The 23,967-nt window shown below is 47.6% G+C and overlaps 1 protein-coding gene across 2 annotated transcripts in view; it reads left to right on the top strand.

The window, feature by feature from the left end:
• PLXNA4 (plexin A4) overlaps positions 1-23,967 on the top strand; it is a 472,600-nt gene that overhangs the window by 331,416 nt on the left and 117,217 nt on the right. For both annotated transcript variants that reach the window (XM_075429543.1, XM_075429544.1), the window contains exon 6: positions 21,788-21,911. In XM_075429543.1, the coding sequence (XP_075285658.1) occupies positions 21,788-21,911 (124 nt within the window). The remainder of the gene's footprint in view (positions 1-21,787; positions 21,912-23,967) is intronic.

The following is a 23,967-nucleotide window of genomic DNA, read 5'->3' as shown; positions in this document are numbered from 1 at the left end:
GACTATATGAATATTTGGGCTGAGCTGTAACAGCCATTTCTGTGTCCCTGTGTTTTCAAAGACCTCTCACCATGAGTTTGCACATCTCTTAAATAAAAATCCCCTAACCTGTAGCCTTATTATCATGACATGGAGTAATAACAGAATGTTTGGTATAGGGTGAGAGGGATGAGTATTTCTGCTGTGCCCATCCAGCTGGGGGAAGACCTTGGCAGAGCTGCATTTGCTAAACTGCTCTTCACCCTGCCCGGCGTGCCTTGGATCTGGCTTTGGTTCCAGCATGGTGTTGGGGCAAGATAACGTTTGGCAATTGCCCCATGCTGCCTGGAGTGGGGGCTTCTATTCCATTCAGCCACCCCGTGGTCCTGTTCAGAAACTCCATCTCCCTCTCACCAGCTGCGGCTTTTGTTGGAGAGCAGTCCAGCACCGGGCTGAATTGTGTTTGATTAGCTCAGTAACTGCATGAAGGGGAAGCCAAGATCGTTGCGGCAGCCTTTCAGCAGCAACAGCAGGGAGTCCAAATGCCCATTAAAATGTGTGCTCAGCTCATCTCAAGGCAGTCATTTTGCTGTCTCCCTCATCTAGTCCTTTGTTTTCTTGCCTTTGATTACAGTTGATGAAGTTTGTATCAGTGCTGTCATGGTGAGTCTATTATGAAGTGGTCTTTTCCCTAGGGACCAGGCATCAGCATTACTGGTTTCCGTTTAAAACTCTGGCACTGAGGCACGATGGGCAAATGATATTTCTCCTGTAGATCTCAGGTTCTCCATTCTTAAAAACGGTGGCTCAAAAGTTTTACTTCGTCCAGGCATAGAGGGAGTACATGTACTGGATTTATTGATTTCCTCTGGATGTGTGATGAGTGATGCTTTAAGGATGGAGTTTGAATGACAACTTTATCCGCTCATCTAAACGGTTCCAGCATGAGGTGTGTCAATGTCACCACCACAAGCTGCTCTAAAATCCAACCTGCCAGTCATTGTGACAAGGTCACGAGAGATAAGAGGGTGGTGAAATCCCTGAGCTACACGCAGTCTGCAGGGAATTACTGAATGGATCCTCCTGGATCTGAGACTTATTTCCTCCTAGATTTGAGAAATACCTGAATACCGATGTTAGTGCATCTCACCTTGTCATGTGAGAGCTGTACCCACTGTGAGCTCTGGCATGAATAGACTGGTTGAGTGACGGGCATCCATTCTAATCAGACTGGGAATAGAGGAAGGGATACTTTAACAAGGCAAGTTTCTTGTGCCAAAGAGGGTTCTGACTTGCTGCTGCTGCTTCTGGCTGCTCTTTCAGAGCTACCTCCAGACATCAGTGTTTTGGTAGTGAGGATCCCCTTTCTTTGCATATGATAATTGTTAATGATTTGAGTGTGAAAGTAAGGAAAGAAATCTATAAAGTAAACACAAATGGAGATTGAGCTGTGCCTGAAGGGGCGGAGGAAAGCTGGAAGGAAAAAAAACACTCCAGTCTGGTTGCAGGGTAGAAATAAGCAATGACTGCTGGCATCACCCAACACCCTACAGTCTCTGTAACTGCTAGCACAGACTTTCATCTTATGTTACACGTAAAGCTCCCTTGCTGGAGTGTGTTTCTCAAGATGTTAAGTTTTTAGATATCTTTGAAGCTCTCTGGTTCTCTCTCCCTCATTTCTATATGCGTCATTGCGAACTGGCACTATCACTCACCTGATATACTGATTTCTACTTTGAATTTTGCAAGTACATGTCATGTGTCTAGGGAAGTAACTAGGGCTCCCTGTGTCTGGCTGAACTGAGTTCACCTATTTCCTCCTTTACAAGGCAGTGGACAGAAATCCCTGATACTTTCCTCTAAATAGTGTATCCATGAAATCAGAGGGAACAGTTCAAGGGTATTAACGAAACACAGGAGAAGCATTTTTATTGCAGAGGCTGTTCGCAGATTAGGAGATTGCTGAGTGGGAAGAGGGGTTTTCTCTCTCAGAAAGCGCTGGTCCAACTGATGCTTCTTTAGAGCAACGCCAACAAATCACTACATGGGTGCTGCGCATACTTTAATTACATATTGAATCAGTGGCTAGAAATGGGGCCTCCACATGTATCTGAGATCAACATCCCCTACTAGGTGAGCCTGAGCTGGCTGCCTCAGTGAAGGCAGAAGCTTTGTACCTGCCCTTGACCTTCCTCTAATTATTTGGAATCTATATTATGGACCTTGCTGCACAAGGCAGCCAATGCCAGGTTTTTAAATTAATAAGCTGAACCAGGTTTTCTGATCAGTGCTCTGGGCTGTTTGCCATTCCTCTTTCTCTTTGACATCTGATAAAATAACCGAGGGCTTTGGTCAAAGGTATTTCACATGCAGGCTATTGATAGCACTTTGGAAGTGTTTTGTGGTTTGTTTTTTTTTCCTACTGAGAAAGAAAAAAAGAAGTGGAAAACTGATCAAGGCAGGGAAAAAAGTATATCAGAAAGTTGATGTTGGGGGAAGACAGTTTCTAAAGGGAATTGCAAGCATCCACTGGAGATCAAGGTCTAGTTTACAGTACTGCTGGTAATTTTTAGTCCTAGTGAACTCAAAGTACAAGCAGATATAATGCTACCAAGATTTTAACCCATACAGGAACCCATTCAAGCATGAGATGAGCAAGAACAACTCGCCAACTACTAGCTATCTCCTGATAAGTCTGAATAAAGTCCTATTTAATAGCAGGTTGCTCAAGCAGGATCATGTCATCATTATGGCCAAAGCAGCTAGATCCAAATGCTGCAGGTAAAGTAAAAAACAGGTTAGTAGAGGGAGGATCGGTGTGGGACAGGGATTTTGCATTGTGGTTCATTGGAAGTAAGCTGACAATAAACTGTCACCTGAGACTGCCATCAGCGAAATCCCTGACATGGACATTCATTTGCTTGTGGAGTACTCTTCCTAATAAAAAAGGCAGAAACATATCAATAAGGCATGTAAGAGAAGACTGGGAAACAGCCTGTAGAAGATACTTGAAAAACATACAGAGTGGAGGACGTGACTTGGGACATGTCCCAATTCCATATTTTGGGGTTGAATAAGTAGGAGGTGCCTGTGGTGCCCATGTAGGTGCCCATTAATGACACAGTTGGTCCAACCCCAAAGTTTTACCTGTAAGTGCCATGTGCCATGGATACTTACAGGTAAAACTTTTGGGCTGGACCAACTGTGTCATTAATTTTCTGATTTAATGTTGAGAGATAGTGACTGGGTTCACTGGGGCTGGGAGGGCTCTAGTGTCTTTGGCAGTGGCTGGAGGAAGAGCTTGGCTATCTCCTCCCTCCAGAGGAAGATCCCAGGTGCCCTCAACCTCACAGAGTCCACTCATGGGGATTTTCCTTCCTGGCCCTCTTCAGCAGGGTCTTGTTTCAGTGTTGAAGATTTATTCACTTCTCGGTAGACAGATATCTGCGTACACCTTGTGTGCGTTTCTCATAGAATCATATCACAGAATGACTGAAAACTTTAGGCTCGAAGGGACCATGAAGATGACCTAATTCCAACCCCCTTGCTATGGAGAGGGACACCTTCCACTACAGCATGCTGCTCAAAGCCCCGTCCAGCCTGGCCTTGAACATGGCCAGGGAAGGGGCAGCCACAGCTTCTCTGGGCAACCTGTTCCATATATACAAACCTCACACATTAACTATACTCAAGTGCTATGTAAATTCATATCCACATGCTTTGATGCAAACAGGAGCTCTATGGATGATTGTTTCTCCATACTGATCTCTCTTTCCTTCATGCATCCATGGTGTATCTGGAGTCGCAGTCTCTTTATGGCTGTTTGGTCCTGGTTCAGTTCTTCTTGCTCCTTCTGGCTCACAGCATCCTCCTTGTGCTCCCTTATTCTCTGCTGCACAGTGATTTTTTCTTGCATCAGGGCAGGGGACAGTGACAAAAATAATTTTCATCCGCTTCTTGAGAGGTCAGTAGTTGGTTAATGTCTCTAAATTTCACGCAGACCTCTGGAGGAAGGTCCCAGTTGTCCTTGCTCAGTGGAGTCCCCCATGGGGACTTTCCTTCCTCATCCTCTTTAGCGAGGGCTTGTTCTTAATTTCAACAGCCTCTTTTTTTTTTTTTTTTTACCACTGTGCCTGCTGCAAACATGTTAAAAAGAGCAATGAGAAAGATGACTCTGCTCAAGTTGAGAGAGAGGAAAAGTTCCCAGTCCCAGAAAAAAGGCAGGCAGGGAATGTACCAGATCATCTGTCTGTCTGTCCATCTGTCTTTCTGTTTATCTATCTGTCTGTCTATCTATCTCTCTCTCTCTCTCTCTCTCTCTCTATCTATCTATCTATCCATTCACCCATTCATCCATCACATTACTATCATGCATGCATAGTAATCCTGGTTGTAGAAAACAAATTTCTCAAGGTATCTCTTCAGTCCTTTCCATCAGATTAGAAATTTATTCAGAACACGGGGACAGTTATTGGTGAGCTTGATGTTGTGTGGATGCTCTGACAGATTTTTTATTGCGCTTTCCATATCGAGACTGCAAAACCCCAGCCATCCTAGGGCTGCATTTACTTCATCATTTCTTGTGCCTGCTAATGCTGATGCTATTCTGTTTGGCAGCCTCCATTAAGAATGCTTTGCCCCATGATAGTAACAGGCAGTGAAGCTTAGTGCTGATGGATAAAGCGCGGTGTAAAACCTGATTGGAATCAATCAGAGTAATTGTCTGGATGTGTGGTGGTTAATAGGAAATGTCCTGCATATTATTGGCTGTTTTATACAGCAAAGGGATTAGCTTTGTGCTGCCTTTTGTGGCTCACATCCTCCCCTGAGCTGCTGGGGGAGGTGATGGATCTGCTGGGAAGCTCAGGAGACACTGTGCTGGCATTGCATTCTGCGTCAGTCTAGGAGTCACGGAGTTTGGAGAAGAGCCCTGTATTTTATGTTTGTCGCAATGGCTATTCTGCATTTACGTCCATTGCTAACAACTGGGCAAAGGGCAATTGTCAGCCTGTTTCATGACCAATGCTAAGCCCAGGCCAGGGCTTTGGGAGGCAATGTGCAGCAGAGACCAGGAGAAAGACTGAAGCAGTGGGCCTCTGAGCCTTGTGTATCCTGCAGACTCACACACTGGCAATTAAATACAATATCAAATGCGCTCAGGTCAGCCTGATGTCTCCACAGCTGACCTGCTAGTCTGTGTTTGAAAGAAAGTCTGAAGAGAGACCCGCCGAGAACTGATCATGCCTTAGCATCCAACTGTTGGCCCCAGTTCACAGGCAGAGGCAGCCTGGGAGGACTGAACATGAGCAAGCCCATGCACAGCACAACCTGGTTCAGCCAGGGACCAGAACAACCCATCCTGAAACTGGCTTGACAGACAATAGCAGGCACTGTGGGATGCCACTCACATCCCAGGAGGACCTACACAGTATCTGTCTGATCAGACAGTCTCTGATCAGGCAGTCTAGAGCCAAGCTAAAGCCACTGCGGTTGCAGAAAGCAAGTGGATCATAGCACCTGGAGCATTTACACATAAACTAGGAGCAGCGATGCTTTCCAGCATCATCTTCTTCTGGGAGAGTCTTAAAGAACATAAAGGTCACAGTAGCCCTAAATGCTACTGAGGCTGTGCTTGGAGAGGGTCAGCAACTCCGCAAGGAGTGGGTTTGCTCAGAGCAGTTCTTGCTGGGCAGCCTCTGCTTGCTGAGGGCTCTCAGCTTTCTCTTGCCCACAAGGATTGAGTGTTATTTTCTCTGTTTTGGTATGTTGTTAGTAAGGATAATTCCCACAAAGCACGGGGAAATATCACTTGCATTTCATGAGTAAGGGTCATGAGTGGTGCCTTTAGTTTAAATTCAGTGCTAGAAACTTCTGAATCCCTGGGATGAGATCTTTCTTGCAAACAGAGCTGTTGATGCTGGCTGTGCAGGCGGGAGGAGAGGGAGAGTGGGCTTTGGCTGGGAGAGGCCAGCTGCCCTTGGTGGTCAGAGCCCTGGGTACCATCTGAAGTGCAGCAGGCTGGGTTCCTAATGAAAGAGCTTTTCGAGCACTCTTTTCTTTCCTCAGTGAGTAGAATACTATTAACCTTTAAGGCAAAATTATATTTCATGCCTCTGGGAAGCAGTAACATTTTACCGAGCTGCACTGGGGAATCAGGTAAACAATTGTTAACTCTCTCCAGCCCCATTTTAAGGCCATTTCGGGGCGGCTGTGTGTCTATGTGTGTGCAAACCCTGCCAAGCAGCTGAGCAGAGCTCTGTGCTCAGGAACCCCTAGCTGCTGGAGGTCTGCTGTTCCCTGCTGCAATTCAGCCTGCACGTCCCAACCTCTTTGTTCATTAACTGATATTCGGTTGAACCCATGGTCCTGGCATCTTGGGTCCAAAAGCTCTGAATTGCTATTTTGCCAGTTTCCAGGTCCATGCAGTGGTTGGGCAACAGGTCTGACAGCTGAGGCCATGGTTTGTCAAGAGTCGGTCCAGAGGACACCATATATGACCCTGTAGTGTGATGTCTCACACAATGGTAGACAAGTATGCTATACGTGGCACTGCTGTTAAATGGTGCTCTGGAAGTGAGCCCTGCTGTCTCTGAATTGAATATCCAAGTGTGTTTAGAAGCCGTTTCACCCAACAAACTGCTTGTTGCAGCTTTGACAGTCTAGAGGCTTTGACCAAGTCCTGTCTTGCCCTTGGAAATCGTGCGGGATCACAGTATACCAAAGACAGACTTAGAGGCTTGTATGTTTTGGTGTCAGGGTGTAAGAGGCTGGTGCTGGTTGTGAGTTCCATCAAGCGTGCACATGTGCTTTGCACAAGAGCTTCTAAACCTGTCAAGTTCTGGGATCCATTCCTGAGGGGGGGAAAAAAAGGAAGTGAGATCCTTCCTTCCTTCCTTTCTTTTTTCTTCTCTTTCCTTTCCTCCTGTCTCTTCCCCAGTGCATTACTCCAGCTCTACCCTCACTTCTAGCAGTGCTCTCCACTGGACGTGCCCAACACCGTGTGCTGTGGGCTGGGCGGTCAGGGGTAGTGAGGGGGCTCTGAACTGCTTGAGTCTTGGCAGGGAGAAAGCAGGAACCACAATCTGAGAACAAAGTCAACACCTTGGGTGGAAAATTAAATCAATGAAGCAGCGTGAGCCAGAAAGCAAACGATGCAACGGCAGCAAAGCTGGCTTCCAAATTGAAATGTGTTTGCTGGGGATTGTCCATTGGCTTGGGGAGTTATTATTTCCATTTCTCTAGTTATGAATTAATTTCTAGAGAACTTAATCATTCCCTCCCTTGTCCCCTCCACAACCCCCTCTTCCCTTCTCCTTCTAATTTTCCACTTGACTGAGGATTCTCTGACAGTGAAAATTCAGGCTTAGAGGAGGTCCATGCAAGCTGCTCCATTAGACTGGATAATCTCATTGGAACCAGTGGCTTGAATAATAACACCTTCACCTCATGCGCTGCACCAGATTCATATGATGCTTAACACCCCGGGCTGCAGGGATGGCTATGGCAGGGGAAGGAGTGCGTCAGAGCCTGCACCAAGTGCCTTTGTCTCCTGGTGCTGCCAATCTACCCACTTTCCCAGGGACACATCTGCAGTCTGAGATCAACCCTGGTCCAAGCCTCCTCCGACGTCGAGACGTCCACACCATCAGGAGCAGAAACATCCTGAGCTTCGCAGCTCTCTGAACAAGTGGAGCCCAGACCCATACTTTATCTGAGTGAGGAAGGTTTTTGCTGCCTCAGTGGGTCAGGGACCTGCAGATGGGGCCTCATGAGGGCAGAGTAGAGGGGGAGGAGAACCTCCCTTGACCTGCTGGCCACACTCTTCTTAAGGCACCCCAGGATCCCATTGGCCTTCTTGGCAGCCAGGGCACACTGCTGGCTCATGGTCAGCTTGTCATCCAAATTTGTCATCCGTCCATCAAGATGAACGCTTTAAATTCCAAATTCTGGACTGGACATTATAGGGTTGATTTTGAAGGACTCCAAGTCTTGTAGGACTCTCTTGCTCTTCTCAGGTGTAGTTGGTCTCTTGTCCATCGCTTATTATTGTGTTGGGAGAGGATGTGTCTCATACAGGTGGATCACTCCTGAGAGCCAACACCATGAAACTGCACTTGAAATCCTACCTCTTTTAGCATCCCCAGCCCTTTCCCACGACCTGCCCACACTGGACCCGCACTATCAGGACTTATCAACCTGTGTCAGGGCATTGCTGTGCACTGTCACAGCCAGAAGAAGTAATACTTCTCATGGTGACTCCCATTACAGCCACCAACGAAACCTGGCCATCCTTCACACCCATTAGTCTCACAATCGCCCAGAGAGGAGCACCATGCAAGTTTTCTCCAGAAATGACATGCTTTTAAAGGGAAGGAAACTAGGAGAAATTCTGTGGGAGAGGGACACCTGGAATGTATAATGAATGGCTCTGTTGCAATGCATCGGACAACCCAGCCTGCCGGAGGTCATTCACAGCACCACAGCAATTTTTCAGCGTTTAACCCATCCCATGCACGGATGAGGGGAAAGGCATACATCACGTGCCAACAGCTTTTTCATTGCAGCTGGAGCATTAGCTGAGATCCCCAGCAAAGCTGCAGGTCAAAGAGGGCTTTTCTGTGCCTCGTGGTGCGAGGGGCAGGCTCAGTGAGGTGTGCCAGACCGGACTAGGACCTCCTTGTGTGTTTTAGGGGAATAACGCCCGAGGACCTCGTTTTGGCTGAATGGTTAAAGCAGCAGAGGAATGAGGTAGGGATCGTTTCTAAGGTGGTCTGAAGTACTTTTATTTCTTATGGATTGGCTCTGTGTGGACCCTTGCTCAACTCCAAACTTCTCTCCAGAGCCAACTTGCTCTCCTTGCTGGGTAGGCAACCACTGTAGAGGGAGCTCAGGATGCCTGATGTGGCCTTTAGTGTTCAGCAGGGAGAAAAATCTTAGGAGGAGGGGAACTGAGTTTGTCCTCTGACTTTTTGGCTAGAGCAGGCTTGGTCAAAGAAGGGCAGTGAGACAAAGATTAAAATCCTTCCTGTTCTGTTTTTTCCTCCTGTTCTTCTCCCCCCTCAGATTCTCTTTCCTAGTGCACAGTGTGAAAGAGCTGAGCCATGACAGTCAGGATGAGGCATACTTTGAGTAGGGTTTTTATTGCTGTTTGTGTCGGAGTTGGGGTGGAATGGTGACTTAGATAGTTGGGAAGCTCTAGCTCTGACTGAAAGCCTATGCCTCAGTCATGTGAGGGCCTGAAAACTACCATGTCAGTGCATTTTACCCTTTATTTATGACCCTTGAGACAGTTCACCCCCTGTTTTTTCCTTGCTCCAAAGATACAAGTGACCTAGAGATGGATTGGGAGCTTCAGACACAGTCTGAGTGGGGTTGGTGAGATTGCATGGGTGCCTGTCCTCTTCAGGCAGCAAATCCCATCACAGTGATTTCACATTGCATGGAGAAAGCCAAGACTGGGCTATGTGGTTGCTTGGCTTTTTTTTCCCCGATAAGGCTTAACTCTCCACGTGGAATGCGTCTCCTCTCCAAATGGAGCCATGGGGCAGCCAGAGACTTTTGAGGTCTGCATGGTAATGGGTACTCGATGATATTCTTGCTGTGTTATCCTGTGTTTTTTTCAGGCTTCTAATTGTGTTGCTGCAAAGCAGAGGGAAAGTTTGGGCCCGAAGGGAAGAACTGTCTCTGCCAGCAGCAAATACCAGAGCTACAACACATGTCACTGTCTGTTGGCTCTGCTGCCAGGGGACATGGACAGATGGATGGATGCACACAGGCAGGAGGAGGAGGGAAATGAAGGAGCTAAAGAGTGATGTGAAAAAGGAGATATTGATGAAGGTCGAAAGGAGCAGTGGGGAGGGAGACCCTGGTTAGAGAAACTCCGTGGGGTCCTCTACTCCCTGCACCTTTCTGGCTAAAAGAGTTTAAGGCAGGGTGTTCCTAGAGGTGGGGGATTTCTATAAACAGCTTTCAAGCCCAACTGGTCTATCCTGTGGAAATGTTTTCTCTCTTCATGCTATGCTTCCCCAAGTCGGAACAGCAGATGCTAACAGTGAAAGAGCAATTAAATTACATGCTGGCTGAGTCTGGCAGTGACTCAGTATCTGTGTAAGTGGGGGACCCCTTACAGAGTGCTTCCCGTGGCTCCCCAGACCTCCCTGCAAACCTCCTTGAACACAGATGCTGTGCTCCTCGTCTGCAGTTTTCCTGCCCTGTTTGTGCTGTAAGAGGTGAGGCTGAAGTGGCAGCCAAACCTCCCACCCACCTTTTAGAACTCCCGAGTCTCACTGCAGTCTTAGCAGTGATTTGTTGGGAGACCTTAGGACCACTGATTCGGATCAGCTCTGATCTCTGAGAAACACACACCAAATTTTACCTTTCTGGAGGTGTGGGCACCTCCCGTTGTCTTCACCAATAGATATTTGGCACTTGGGCAACAGTGACAGGGAAAAGACCAAACACATTTCTCTGAGGTTACCTGAGAGAAGCTCCCACAAAGAATTCAGGGATGATGTTCAGAGGCATCAGAATCAGGCCGTGAACAAAGAGCTTCATCCCCTTTGAACAAATTACTTGCACCAGCCCTTGCAGAGGAGAGCAAGTAGGAGCACGGAAGAGCGTAGGTGTTATCTACCCAGGTTCTAGGGAAGACACTCACAAATATTATTAGCATGAATACGAAACGCCATGATAGGATACTCTCTGGGAAAAGTAATTTTGTTCATTAATTACTTGCCTTATCTAGCAACCTTGTTCCCTTTCTCTCACTTTCTTCTTTTTTAATTTTCTTTAAAATGACTATAAGTGAATTCAGGGCTGGGAAAGTTATTTTACTGCCTCCTCAGAGACAGAAGCTTGTATTACTCAGGTAGCCTTCAGCTGAATCTTCAGGGGCTTTTCCATCTTGATTTGAAGCCCCGTCTTTTATGGGCAGATGGCAAAAGATGATTCCAGGCAGATTCCTGTGATTTCTTTCTTGTGGACCACCTCAGTGCTCTGCACTGGCTGCAGTTCATATGCGTGCCTTTGGCTTGAGTTCTGCCTGCTGCTTGTGATTGTGTGCTCCGAGGTTCTCCTCCTGCCTTTAGCTTCCAGGCTTGTGTTGTGCCTGGTTAGTTCAGCTACAAAAGGAGTCAGAGGGCTGTGATTTAAGGAAGAGCATAGCAGAGAACCTGCAGCTTCAGAGATGTCCTTTTCTTGTGTCTTTGACCCTTGCAGGAGGTTGGAAAGTGTCAGTGGATGAAGGCAGGTGATGCCCATCCTCTCAGGTGTCAAACATGCCTGTTGGCTTTTTTCAGACTACTTCTACTGCAGTGAATAGGTTTCTTCCAGGGATCAGTGTGTTTCCAGCACAATTGCTGCTAGTTCCTGCTTCAAGTGAGTTTTCAGTGTCAGGTAGGAATCAACAAATGCCACGGTTCATCAGGGCAGTCTATCTTCATGGCATGGGTCTTGTAGGAAACCAAAGATGATGAAAGTAGAGCTGCCCAGACTGAAATGCCACCGTCACCCTCAGCCTGAGGCTGGGACCCACCTGGAGCCAAGTCCTCACCCCAAAGTTGGTTGATCCTGGAGGCTGACTGATGCTGCAAGGCTTGTTGGGGCTTTTTGAGGTCTCTCTGAACAGGATGGATGTCATGGGAGGAACACAAACTTTCTGTAATGCTGAGCAGGAATGGCTGAGGGGTGTGTTTCCACACCACCTTCCACAGACCCCGTCCTGTCCCTCATTTCCACACTCTCCTCCCCCTGTGCCAGCAAACAATTTCCAATTCTTCATCAGACAAAGGCTCCAAGTTTCTAGGGATTTGCATGTGAAATGCTCCTGTTTATCTCAGGCTTGAATGAGCCATCAAAATACTCATCAGGGATCTGCCTACGGAGGCACACACATGTGTACACACAAATCACTTGTCCGTGGCTGCACCCCAGCAGTGCGTGAGCTGGTGTGGTCCTTAGGCCACCTCTGAACCTTTGTTCGCAGGCGAGGGAGCAGGTTGCATTTGATGGGCCAACCCAGGGCCCCCCCAGGCAAGATTAACACGGACAAGACAATCTGCAGCTCTGGAAACTTGGGGAGGGCAGTGAGGGGAAGGAGAAGGGGCATGAAATCCCCCAAAGCAGGGGGGAGCGATGCTGTTGATGGAGTGCCTGGCTTTGTAGGGCGGGAGACGGAGGAGTAAATCTCTTGCCCCCACGTCCCGCGGGGCTCCGGGGGTGGGCTTACTCAATTGCTGTGACAGAGGGAGGAGCCCACCTGGGGACAGAGATAACGGGCGGGCGGTGGGATTGCCGTTCTGCAGCATAAGCCGGGAGAGTTATCAGGGCAGAAACTCGGCTTCTATTACCATGCATTAGAATAGATTAGCAGGCAAAGCAATTAGCATCCTCACTCTATTTGGCGAAGTGACAGGGGCGGTGGCAGCAGAGAGGAGGTATGCGGGGAAGAGGCAACTATGGCAGGGAGGCATTTCCCTCCCCACACTGCGGCCGAAGGATGGAAGGGCATTCTGATCTCTCACCCCGTGGCTGTCCCCAGTGGGATATTGAAAGAAGTAGGGGTGGGAGTGAGCTTTGATTAGTGGTCTGAAAATTTTTGTGGCTCGTGGTACCTGAAAAATTTCCCAGGGGAGAAGTAAAGCTGCAAAAAGTGAATTTCAGCTTTCTCGAGTTAACTTTTCCATGTGTCTGAGAGAATCCACAGACCTCTGGGTTCCCAAATACTGCCAGTTAAAAAGCCCCACTGCTTTGACTTCCCCAGGTCACCCCAATGGCCTTTTTCCCATCTTTGCCCATGCTCATCTTTGATGCCCAAAGAGCAGGTTTCTCGGGTAGGTGAGCCTATTTGTGGCTAGAGCCAAAGATGAAAATAAGGGTCCAGCGCCTTCCTTGGATGCAAATGAATTTGCTGGAAAAACTTTCGCTCCTCTCACCTCCAGGACAGGTTCCCAGGAATGATTCTGTGCATGATCTCAGCTTGGATTTGTCCTTCTTTCCCTGTAGCATCTCCTGCCTTTCTGTCCTGAGTAGAGTATCCCGGGCAGTGGATGAAATTTAACTCCTTGATGCCAGGGAGAACTAAATTTCGGCTATGCTCTGGTAGGGATGGAGGGCAACCTGGAGACCAGAAAGAGTAGACAAGGAGGAATGGCTATTTGGCACATCACCACACAAAGTTTAAGGTCAATTATGCCTGCGTCTCGACATTTATGGCATTCCTATTCTCAGGATCCCGAGGGAAACTGGAAATGTCAAAACATTGCTAAAACCGACCTTAAACTTTACATGCAAGGGGGACTGAATCTTCTGCCTTTTCCTGACTCCAGCCAGAAAATTGCTTTGGCTCCAGTGGAGGGAAAGGTAAATTTCAGCTGCTCCCTCCTTCCCCAGCCTTGCTTTCCCCTTGTGATAAAGTGATCTCATGAGACCCAAAGCCAGCTCTACATGTTGGTCAGACTTTGGCTAAAACAAGCCCCTTATTACATCCCCAGAACCCTTCAATTGCCCTGTTCCTGTCTCATCCTTCTTCCCAACTGGGAAAGCAAAAACTTTTCTCCAATAAAATATGAAGCTGTCAGATTGCAACTCGTTCTGAAAGAGGTACCAGACTAACGAGACTGCTTCAGACCATCACAGTGAGATAGCTTGAATCTCCAAAGTGTCCTGGAAATGAATGTATCTTGGTGTCCTACAGTCCGTCTCCCGAACTCCTGTCCCCATCCCTGGCTGAAGATGTCATTAGGAAGGTCTGCACTTGGCTTCCACCGAGCTCCCTCTGCTGACCACCTTGCAAAAGGCATCGCCGACCTACCTGGAGTAGACATCCCCTCTGGCCTCTGAGCAAGCACTTCGGGCAGAGCAGGGACGGGGAGCGCTGGGTGACCCTCCGTGCAATGTTTGTGCTGGGAAGGCAGACTGGGGAGACAGGTAGGACATCAGTGACCTTCTTCCAGAAGCTACTTGTCTTTGTCTAGAGAGAAGAATACCCATGAGATGCAGTGGTGCCAGAAGTCTCCCTGTCACCTCCCAGGCTCTGTAGGCTGCCCCAGCTTTGCCTGGGACACAAATGCTGGTGTGGTACCAAGACTGCAGACTTTGAGGAACAGTTATCCTTTCTGTTATTTCATTTTGGGAGAAGTGCCCCTTCCCCTCGGGGGCAAGGAGAGCTGCTACTGGGCCATGCCTGATAGATTTCAGATTCCCAATTTGTAGGTCTTTGCTGAGCTGGGGACAAGGGACTCTCTTCAGTTTGATCCTCGTCAGCTACCTGCAGGTGCAGCCTGCCTCACCATGGGCTCTAGCTGGGCTGGGAAATCTCAGATTTCTCCTTGGAGATGAAGATATGGAAAGAAATGGAAAATCATTGTTGCTTGCCCTGTTTTGCTCGAGGAAGGCTAGGACAATCAGGGCTTTTCAGGGTCTTCAAAATGAGACCTAAATAAGATTTCCCTCAAAGTTTCCGTTCATCCCCTAAACTCTCCTCCTGAACTTTCTCCTTGGATGTATCTATCTAACACACCTGGGCAAAGAGACCACTGGGGGTGGTAGAAGGGTCAGACTGTGAAATGTGGGAAGGAGCGGGAGTGTGTGTGGCTTGGACCACGTGAGTGTTCACAGCAGTCCTGCACATCTCCATCCTCACAAAGAGGCTGCCGGTCCCTCTGTCCCCACCTTCCTCCCCCTCCCCATGTCCCCATCGCTGCTTCACGCATGCACATGTTCTCTGTCCCTCTATCAAATTTTCTCTTGATTGAGTGTGAGGAGATTAGGAGACACATGACAACCCTGGTGATAGGAGTCAAGGAGGCAGACAGACAACATGAGAAGGGAAGAGGGCAGGACCAAAACCCAAGGTGAATTTAAGGGGAAGAGCTGAAGAGACATGGGAAACTGTGTCCAAGCAAAAAATCACAGAACTGGGAAGGGGTGAGGAATGGCAGGGGTACCATCTCCAGCTTACACAAGTTGAGAACCTGGGTATGGGTGACCCCACACCACAACAAAATGTCTATCAATGAACAGGTTGGGGACACAAATGGGGATCCCAGCACTGAGCCAGTATACCATTAAAGTGTCCCATCCTGCCCCGGTGGCCAGTCCTGGCTGGTGTCATTGGGGTTTGCACAGATTCCCACCTGCCACCTCGAGTTTACCAGCACTGGTGGGAAGGTGTAAGGAAAGGGTGGCTGTGATTATTCTGTCAAAGGGTCAGTGAATTTGTCCCCTGCGGGAAATGTCACTGTTTGGAATCAGAACGGAAAGCTGAAATGTCAAAACCTTTTGCAAAACAGCGATGCCTGCAAATTAGCTGTTTGGAAGTGGTGGAAGGGTGTCATTTCAGTTTGCTGAGCTGACCTGAACCATCGAGCTGTCTCTCGTGCTGCTCCCCCCCACCTTTGGCATCAAATAGAGATGCTTCATGTCCCTCTTCTTGCCTGTGAGTCCACTCCACTGGCCAGATTATGAGTCTTGCAATGCAAAAAAAGTCAAAAGAAAACTGCTGCTCATCAAATGGTGAGGCTTCTCCAAAAAGGATTAATTTGTTTGGATTTTGTTTCTGGGGATTCATTTATTTTTAATGGTAAGATTATTTTTTTTCCTGAGTAAAAAGATTGTATAACGTGTTAATTGCCATTTGTAAAAAAAAGCCCCTCTGTTCTGAATAGCGATGTCTGATCAGATCCAATCACCACTCTTTTGTCTTAAAAATTGTTTTTAATTGACAAAATTGCAGATAAGACCTTTTCCACTGCCAGAAAACTAACATTATTTTTGTCTTGTATTAGAAAAATTGGATATTTTAGTTTGCTTCTGGGAAAATGAAGAAGAAAAAAAAAAAGAAAACAGAGAATCAAAATTTTCTCATTTTTCAACAGCTATGGGTATGAACAAGAAAAGCTCCGTCAGGACTATATGCTGGTTTTCTGACTGCATTATTTCCACCTACTCACAAAAAAAAAAAAAAAGAGTTAATAATAAGAAAAAAGAATTTACAGAAATTTGATCCTTGGCTTTCTCCTCCCAGGACTCTCCGTCTCTGTCTCTTTTGTCTGCTCAGGGTGTCAGTTAGTTTGGGTTCCAGCAGGGACCACCAGATCTGGCTAATGGTGTGAATTTGCAGAACAACTTTCCACCTCTCCCCGCAGCCTTGTGGCCTCAGGCCACTGCATGGCTCTGTGGAGCAGCTGAGCACATCCGACTCTGCAAGCCCAGATGATAACAGAAACTCACTGCATGATCTTGCCAGGGTTTTGCATGTCTTAGATAATATTTAACACTAGAAAGGCCAGACACAAGGGCCATCGTGCCTTTTAAATGCATTTATTTTGCCATCACAAGTGATACTAAAGGCTGCCTTGCTGGCAGGTATGATTAAGCCTGTAGCACATGGGACTGAGAGGTAGTTTGATCCTGATGAATGGCCAGAGAGAAAGCTGGAGATCTTGGTCTGTAGAGCTCTTAGTGCAGCATATGTATCCATCCTGGTGCAAGAGATGGGAGCTTCAGAGCTGCAGGGGTGCTCTTGCTCAGGTCCTAAGAGCGTCTGCAGCTCCACCAACCTCTGAGCACCCTGACTGGGAAGGGAGGGCACACCAACACCTTCCTCATTTCCCTCTGCTAAGAAAACAGGAGTCACCCAAAGAAAACTCAGACATTTCAGGCAGTAGTGGGGTGGAGAGATGGACAAGAAGTAGGAGAGGCAGAGAAATACCCTCCTTGGAGGCACTTGTCCCACCCCACTGGTCTCATGAGGGATGGCCTCAGTTAGCACTCACTTCCTGATATTGCAAATCCCTTGCTCCCTTCATTTGGTAAACAGCATCTTTCCCCAGTTTTCCCCCCATCCACAGCCAGAAGAGATCTTCCTTTCACCTTCATCCTCCTGAACCAAGCTCCATCCCCTGCAGATATTGTGATCACAGCCACTTTATCACCATTAGTCCAGAACCCATGAGGTCTGGATGCCAAAGACACAACACCAAGGCGGGAGGAAGAGGAGGTGCAATGCTCCAGAGAAGTACAAGAGTGAGTCTTCAGGGTAAACCAATAGGATGGGGATGAGGGTCTGCAAGACTGTATGGTGAGGGTACAGCAAGAATCACAACCTATGTTGGGCGTGGAGGAAACAAAGATATAGCCAAAAGTTGCCAGGAAGAAAAAGAAAGGTCATGTTTTTCAGTTTGGGGGGTTGGGGGGGGGCATTGGGGATTGTTTTGGGGTTTTTTTCTATTAGAGGATGGTGGAAATGTGTCTTCACTGAGGGGTAAAGGCAGGTGAAAGCATGCACATGGCACACGTGCCTTCTGTTAGGCTGGCAGCGCTGCAGTAGCTTGGTGTGATTTCCACCCTATGCATAGGGAAAACAAAGAGCTTGCAGGTGGAGGAGTACCCCAGTTAACCCTTCTTGTACCTGGTCTATCCAGGTGCATGGAGCTCTTTGGTCTGTGCTTAGCCTCTCTGAAGATTTCTGGGCTTCACATTAACCCTCCTAACCTCAGACATTTAGGGACAAACCCTGGAGGTGGTGGAGTGAGCCTGGGCTTGGTTTGACCAAGCCTTAGCAAGGCAGAAGAACCCTTAGCATCTCACTAAGATGCAGAGATGGAATAGCACCTTACCCCTCTGCAGCTGGTGTTCGCAGAATGTGGCCCCAGCTGGTTGCAGAAAGTGGCCCCAGCAGTTTGCTTGAGGTCCCAGATGGTGGACTTGGGTTTTAACCATGATCTCTTGGGTCCCAAACCTGGGCCTTCAATCACCCTCAGGAGACCTGGGCTTTGCTCTGCTCTGACACGCGTAGGTCTACGCCTCACTTTCCTGTCTCTGCACAGTAATGTTTCAACCTCACAGAGGTGTCGTGAAGTTTAATTAGCTCCAGGCAAAGCCCTTTGAGAATCTCACATGAGAGATACTATAGAAGCACAAAGTACTAATTTAACATTATTAAAATAATTGGTTAGTGGATGGTGAACAGAGGGTTAGAGTTAGCGGTGTTTATCCTTAATGGGAGACGGGGAGGAAATAACATTCCTCGTGGTTCAGCAGTAGGACCACTTTCTTTGTGTTTGTACTAATGGTTTGGACAGAAGCAGGACACTTGTAATTGTTAAAGATGCAGCTGATAATGAAATAGCAGGTGTTATTAAGACGTACAGAGAAGTGCCGTGTCTACACCATAATCTTATGCAAATGAGCTCAGGAGTGGAATACTTTCCTTTAGGTGTCTTAAGTGTAACGTGATGCCACTGGGTGGGAGTTCTGCACCATCTAATTATAGCCTGAATAGCACTGAATTAGGTTATATGGCAGCAGAAAGTGATCTCGGCATATTGACAGACCCAGCGTGTTAGAGTTACTGATATTTTATTAAAGCGAAACAGTTATTGGCAGTACAAGGTATTTTTTCTGCATAAGCCGTAACAGAAGCGCCCGATGAGAGCGCAGCAGAATCGCAGCAATCTCCCAGGGCCCAAAGTACACACTGAATCTCAACGGAGACCACAGAAATGATTCGCTGGGGTTGGGATATCTCATCATCCCTTTCACACCCCAGCTGCCGTGTGCAGGCAGCTGCCTTCCAGGTGACCACTTTTCTACGGCAGGCATTTGTGTCTGGAAATATTTATTAAAAGTCCCATTTGCCTTTATTTACAATTTTCTAAACTTACTTTTTGGGCTGCAATGTCCCCTTCGGGCAGCTGCCTTCAGCGGCTGGGTGCTTTCCATGTTTGTTTCTGCATTTTAGCCAGCACCATTCAGGGATTTGAGAGGCTGATGCTGGAGGGCAATACTTTGCTCTTCGCACGCTGAAACAATTTTCTTTGCTGCTTTCCCCCCACTCTTGGGGGAGGGCAGAACATTTTTGGCAGTGCACAGGAAGACTGGAGGGAGAAGGTTACCTTATGACAGGTCTGTGCTTTTTTCTGCTCCCTTGAAAATCCACTGCACTTTTCCTCTGAAGAACCTCAGATGCAAGTGCTGGGCAGACACATGGGAGAACATGGTGTGTAAATCCACAGGACACTCTGCGTGCTTCAGCTCAGGACAGAGAAGGTGGTGAAGGAAGAGGAGATGGGGGAAATCAGAAGATTCTGGAAAAGAGCTCCCATCACTCCTTTCTGCATAGACAAACCCTCAAAACCCACTGGCAGGAGGCTCCATCCCTTTAGTCTTGATTTATGCAGCAGCTGGGATCGGTTACCTGGGGTGAATTATGCTGCTAGCTCAAGGAAAAGGGGTCTGTGATATTGACTCAAGAGCCTGAACCCTTCGGTGACCCGGAGCCTGGCTTGGTTTGGTGCTGCCTGGCAGAGCTCCACCACCATCGGAGTCAAGCAGCAGACACAGCTGGGTGTTTTGGGTTTTTTTCCCCCTTTTGTCTGAAATTGAGAAATTGCTTTGTAAAAGTCAGACAGTCAAAGTCAAAAGTTAGGAAGTGGCAGAATTGAGGTCACCTGTGGAAAAAAGGAATAATAATGTGTGATCCTGTAATTAAAGTCTGGCTTGCAGTGCATCAGTGCAGGGAGCAGATTTAGGAGTGCCGAAACTACTTTCAGTCTGGCAGTATCTAATTCCTGAGAGCCTGACACTGCAACTTTAAAATTCTATTAAAACCAGGCTTAGTTTTGTTTGGCTTTTCATCATTTCGTATTTGTATAGCAATACACCTTACAACAGAGAACAAGGCTGCAAGACACATCGGTCTGATATAGAGTGAGTTTTTGATCTGAAGAGTTACATATCTTAAATGCGTGTGACCAGTAAACAGCAAGAGAAGATGCTCATTGTTGTATTCCTGCTCAGTGGTGGGGCTGAGATTAGAAGACACATTCACAGATGCTTAACCTGTACCCATGTGCTGTCCCTCTTGTGCAAATGTGCTGGATGTGTTTGCAACCTATTATGCTATTGCACTTCAACTAAGCCTGGGTATCTGCCCATTTAATTTTAGAAAATACAGATATTTCTGTTGTGCTGCAGCTGGAGGAAATAAATAGGAGGTAGCAGGACATCTTGAAGAATTTGGGCGTTTGTGTTTTGACCCCAAGCCCAAAAGGGTTTCCTTCCAAGCGGTTCTCAGGAGAGGAGTTCCCACGCCCTGCAGATCTTTGATGGGATTGCTGTGTCTGTTTGTTTCATAGAAGTGCTTACAAAAATCTCAGGTCAGCATTTTGCCGTGGCTTTCGTTCCGCACTAGGGGACTTACAGTTTTTGGGAGTAGTTAATCGGCTATTCGTCCGACCCTCTGGAGGCTGCACATTTAAAATTCCTGATCCAGCATGCGGCAGCTCTGAAGGAGACTTAATGGGATGAAGGCTCCTAGGGAACAGAGAGTGGGAGCTGCAATGCTGCTCTTGCTCTCTCAAATCTGCAAAGCAAACCGAGAGCATGCTGAGAATGGCAGAGATCTCCCTTTATGATTCCTGTCATTGTAGGTACAAAACTTCCCTCTACCACGGAGCAATCTGGGTTTGAAATTGGGGTGTTCATTTTATTTAGTGTCAGGCACTAGAGAGAAGACAAGCCCTAAAGTTTTAGGCCAGATCCCAAGCTTTGTAATATTCAGGCTCAGCCATCTATTGGATTGCTTTTGCACGTGTTGTCTTAGATCCCCATCTGCAAATCCCCATTCATATAGGCACAATCTCTGCTCCAGGGAGCAAGGACGCTGAGGGGTGATCCTGGAGCTAACCCTCCAGCAGTCCCTGCGTGCTCTCACAACTCAGACTCCGAAGTCTGGGAGTGGGTGAACAATTTAACATCTGCACTTTGTCTTTATAGCTGATTTTAATGGGGGGTAATAGCACTGCTAATAACGAAATCTATTGAAGACACCCTGTGCAAGTCCATAACATTAGCTTAATGGCAAAAGGTAATTGGCATGCAGTTGGAGCTGTCCTTTTGTATTAACCCTGTGGATTTCTAGGCAGACATCTTCCTTGAAGCGATGGCCTTGGCAGCGCAGGTGGAGTAAAATACAGATGTGTTTTATGCTAAGCAAATGCAAATCTGGATTGAAACAGGGTGCACCACTACCAATTCACATTGCTAGTGGCTGCTTACGCCGGACAAAGACAAGAGACAGTGACAGTGCTGAAAGCACTGACAGCAGTTAGTGCGTGGAGTAAGCTTTGTGGGTTTGTGCAGCCCAGGTGCTGTGCACCCACCAGTTTCACTGAACTCTCACAAGCTGAGAGCACCAGAAATTTTAAGATTCAACCCTGGGTAGCTCTAGTCAGGCACTTTCAAACCAGATGCCAAAAACCCCTCAACCTGCCTGGGACTACTTAGCAGCTACTGGGCAATGGATTGGAGGGCTGCCCCTTCCCAGCAGAGAGGTACCAGCAGCCCAGAAGCACCACTCATTTGTAGTCTCCTCCAAAAAGTGTGGACTATACACAACTACTTTAGAGGACATCCCTGCGTGAGATGTCCCACTGCCCTTGGACAGGACAGTTTTCAGGGCTGCTAGGGGAAGGTTGCACTGTACCTGCTATGTGGCTAGAGACAGAGCATCTCTAGAGCTGTGCAACCTACCCAAGGGATGGAGCTTACACCCAACACCCTTCCTGCTTTCATGATGTCCTTGTAACTCTCCAGTCTGCTGAGTGATCCCACGGCTGCTAGCATTGGAGTCAGAGAGCTCCAGGCAGGGCATGAGTGGGATAATCCAGCTGGGCAGCCCCACAGGGCACAGTGTTGACTTTCCATCCAAAGTCCATCCATTGCTCCTTCTACATTCCAGGGTTGTCCTGACTCTTCCAGCCTGGCTCTGTGTTAACTCTGTCCCTCTCTGTTCCCATTTGCTCAGGTGCACAAGGAAGGAGCGGTGTGAACGCTCCAGTGAGCCTCGGAGATTCGCCTCAGAGATGAAGCAGTGCGTCCGGCTTACCGTGCATCCCAACAACATCTCCGTCTCCCAGTACAACGTATTGGTGAGGAACATTAATGCTTGTCCCTCTCAGATTTACTCTGCCCATGCAGTCTCACACGCTCAGGTCTGTGCAACCTGGGTTCAGCACAAGTGGGAAGCACTGGCAGCTTGATGCAAGAGGTTCTCCAGGGTCCATTAATTTCCCCAGCAAATTTTCTGGCACAGACAAAAAGTTGCTACGGGAGGACATTTTGCCCTTGGTTAGCTCCTGTCTAGAAGTGTGGGAAGTATGGAAAGTCCTGATTGCTGTGAGGAGCTCAGGGCAGGTCTGAAGGGGCTTTGTGCCCTGCAAGTATCGTGTGTACACAGTATAGTTGTTTATTTTTTTGGTAGAGGGTTTTGTGTACGGCTGGGAACGGACTTTAGGCAAGGGATATTATCATGAACTAATGAAATGACCTTCTGGGATAGGGACAAGTGAGGGATACTGTGTGTTACTTCAATAAACTCCAACTTTCTGTCATCTTGGGTGCAAGTATGTCTTTCTTAAGACACCAAGAACTCTACTATGCTGCAGCTCCAGTATAAAGTGCACAAAGCAGAGAGGCAGGATGCTGTGCAGAGGAACCTAAGGCTGCCAAGGTTCATGCTATCTTTTCTGACATTTCTCAGCACAAAGTTTAGCCTTCATGGCCTTGAGCTATTCAAGTCAGCAGACAATGGAGCCACACAGTGAGTGCTGGCAAAGCAGCAGATGATCCTGATCGTTTTCTGTGCTTGAGGCAAGAAAACTCTGTTGAAGATCTAACCAGCTAGTGGTTTCTCTCCTGACTCATTACAGCAGTACCTTATACAGTTAGAGCTCAACACCCTCCAAGCAGGAGGCAGAGACCTGTTTCATTCAGGCTACTAGGGCTCTGTCCTTTCGACCATACTAGATTGGAATGGAAATTAGTAGCTAACCCAAGCCCCAGAAGCTCCATCTCTGTATGAGCTCATCACTAGCCCCACACCCTGAAAGGTCTAAATAGTGTTGCCCAAGGTGCAGCTGCCAGACATCTTCCAGGTGACAGGTTTTGGAGTGCTAAGGTTTCTTCAGTGATAATGAAGTCAGCCTTTCAAAGCCTGCATGTCCAATCATTGCTGCTTTGTTTCAGCCTCTTAACTTTGCTGTGACTTTACTTTCCTAGGCTTCAAACAAAACTGATCTGAGACATCTTGAGTCCTTTGTTCCTCTGGGAGTTCAAGGTTTCTTTTTCTTATTCTCTCAGTAGTCATTGAATTCTTTCATGTTGGAATAAATCCTGGGGGACTAGCTAGCTCAGGGCGGTTGAAATTGATAACAGAATAAAAGACCTTTACCTCTAGGTTACTCTGGCAGGGCAAGTCAACCCAGAGCTCCTGGAATCAGAAGTTGCCATTGTCTGGCTGTTGCCCAAGAATCTGCGTGAACATTTCCATGGGAGCCTCAGCCCAGTCCCAGATAGGCTGGTGTCCCAGCTCATCCACAGTCAACACAGGTAGTCTCTTGGCAAATCAGGAGAGAAGCACCAACGAACGAATGGAGTCTCACTTGGGTTCTAGCAAAGGACCAATGATAATGAGTTCTTTCCTACAGAGGCAGAGAAGATATTTGTGTGGTCATCCAATCTTTTAAATTTTGTACACTAACAGGGACTTGGAAAATTGCATCTGAGTCTGTTTCAGCCCAGGGCTGCTGCTCTGGGACCACTGAAAAGAGATACTTGCTGGGGGAAGGCTCCATTCCTTCCTCATTGCAGCAGATCTAGAGAAGGCGTGTGGGATGTAGGACTTCTTGTCTGTTCAGAGTGTGCGCTGGCTCGTGACATTTGTGGCCAGACACTACTGGTCTATCCACTGGTGTCATCTTCGGCATGGCACACCTGCATTCTGCATCATCCGTGCTCAGAGAGAGATTCGTTAAGCAGGATATTTTCCCCTTCTCCATTGCTAGAAGGGCATTAATGAGCAGGGAGAATGGATTTAGCCTGAATGCAAAATACATCCAAATAACCAAAGCTTTCTCCTTCTCCACTTATAAGACCAAAATATCACCTTTCCCATTGCCATTCCCATTGCCCAGAAATGAACATACT

Source organism: Opisthocomus hoazin, chromosome 8 (genome assembly GCF_030867145.1).
Source record: "Opisthocomus hoazin isolate bOpiHoa1 chromosome 8, bOpiHoa1.hap1, whole genome shotgun sequence".
In the NCBI taxonomy this organism is placed as follows: domain Eukaryota; kingdom Metazoa; phylum Chordata; class Aves; order Opisthocomiformes; family Opisthocomidae; genus Opisthocomus; species Opisthocomus hoazin.
Note: the sequence above shows the minus strand (reverse complement) of the source record. Positions and strands in the feature narration are given on the sequence as shown.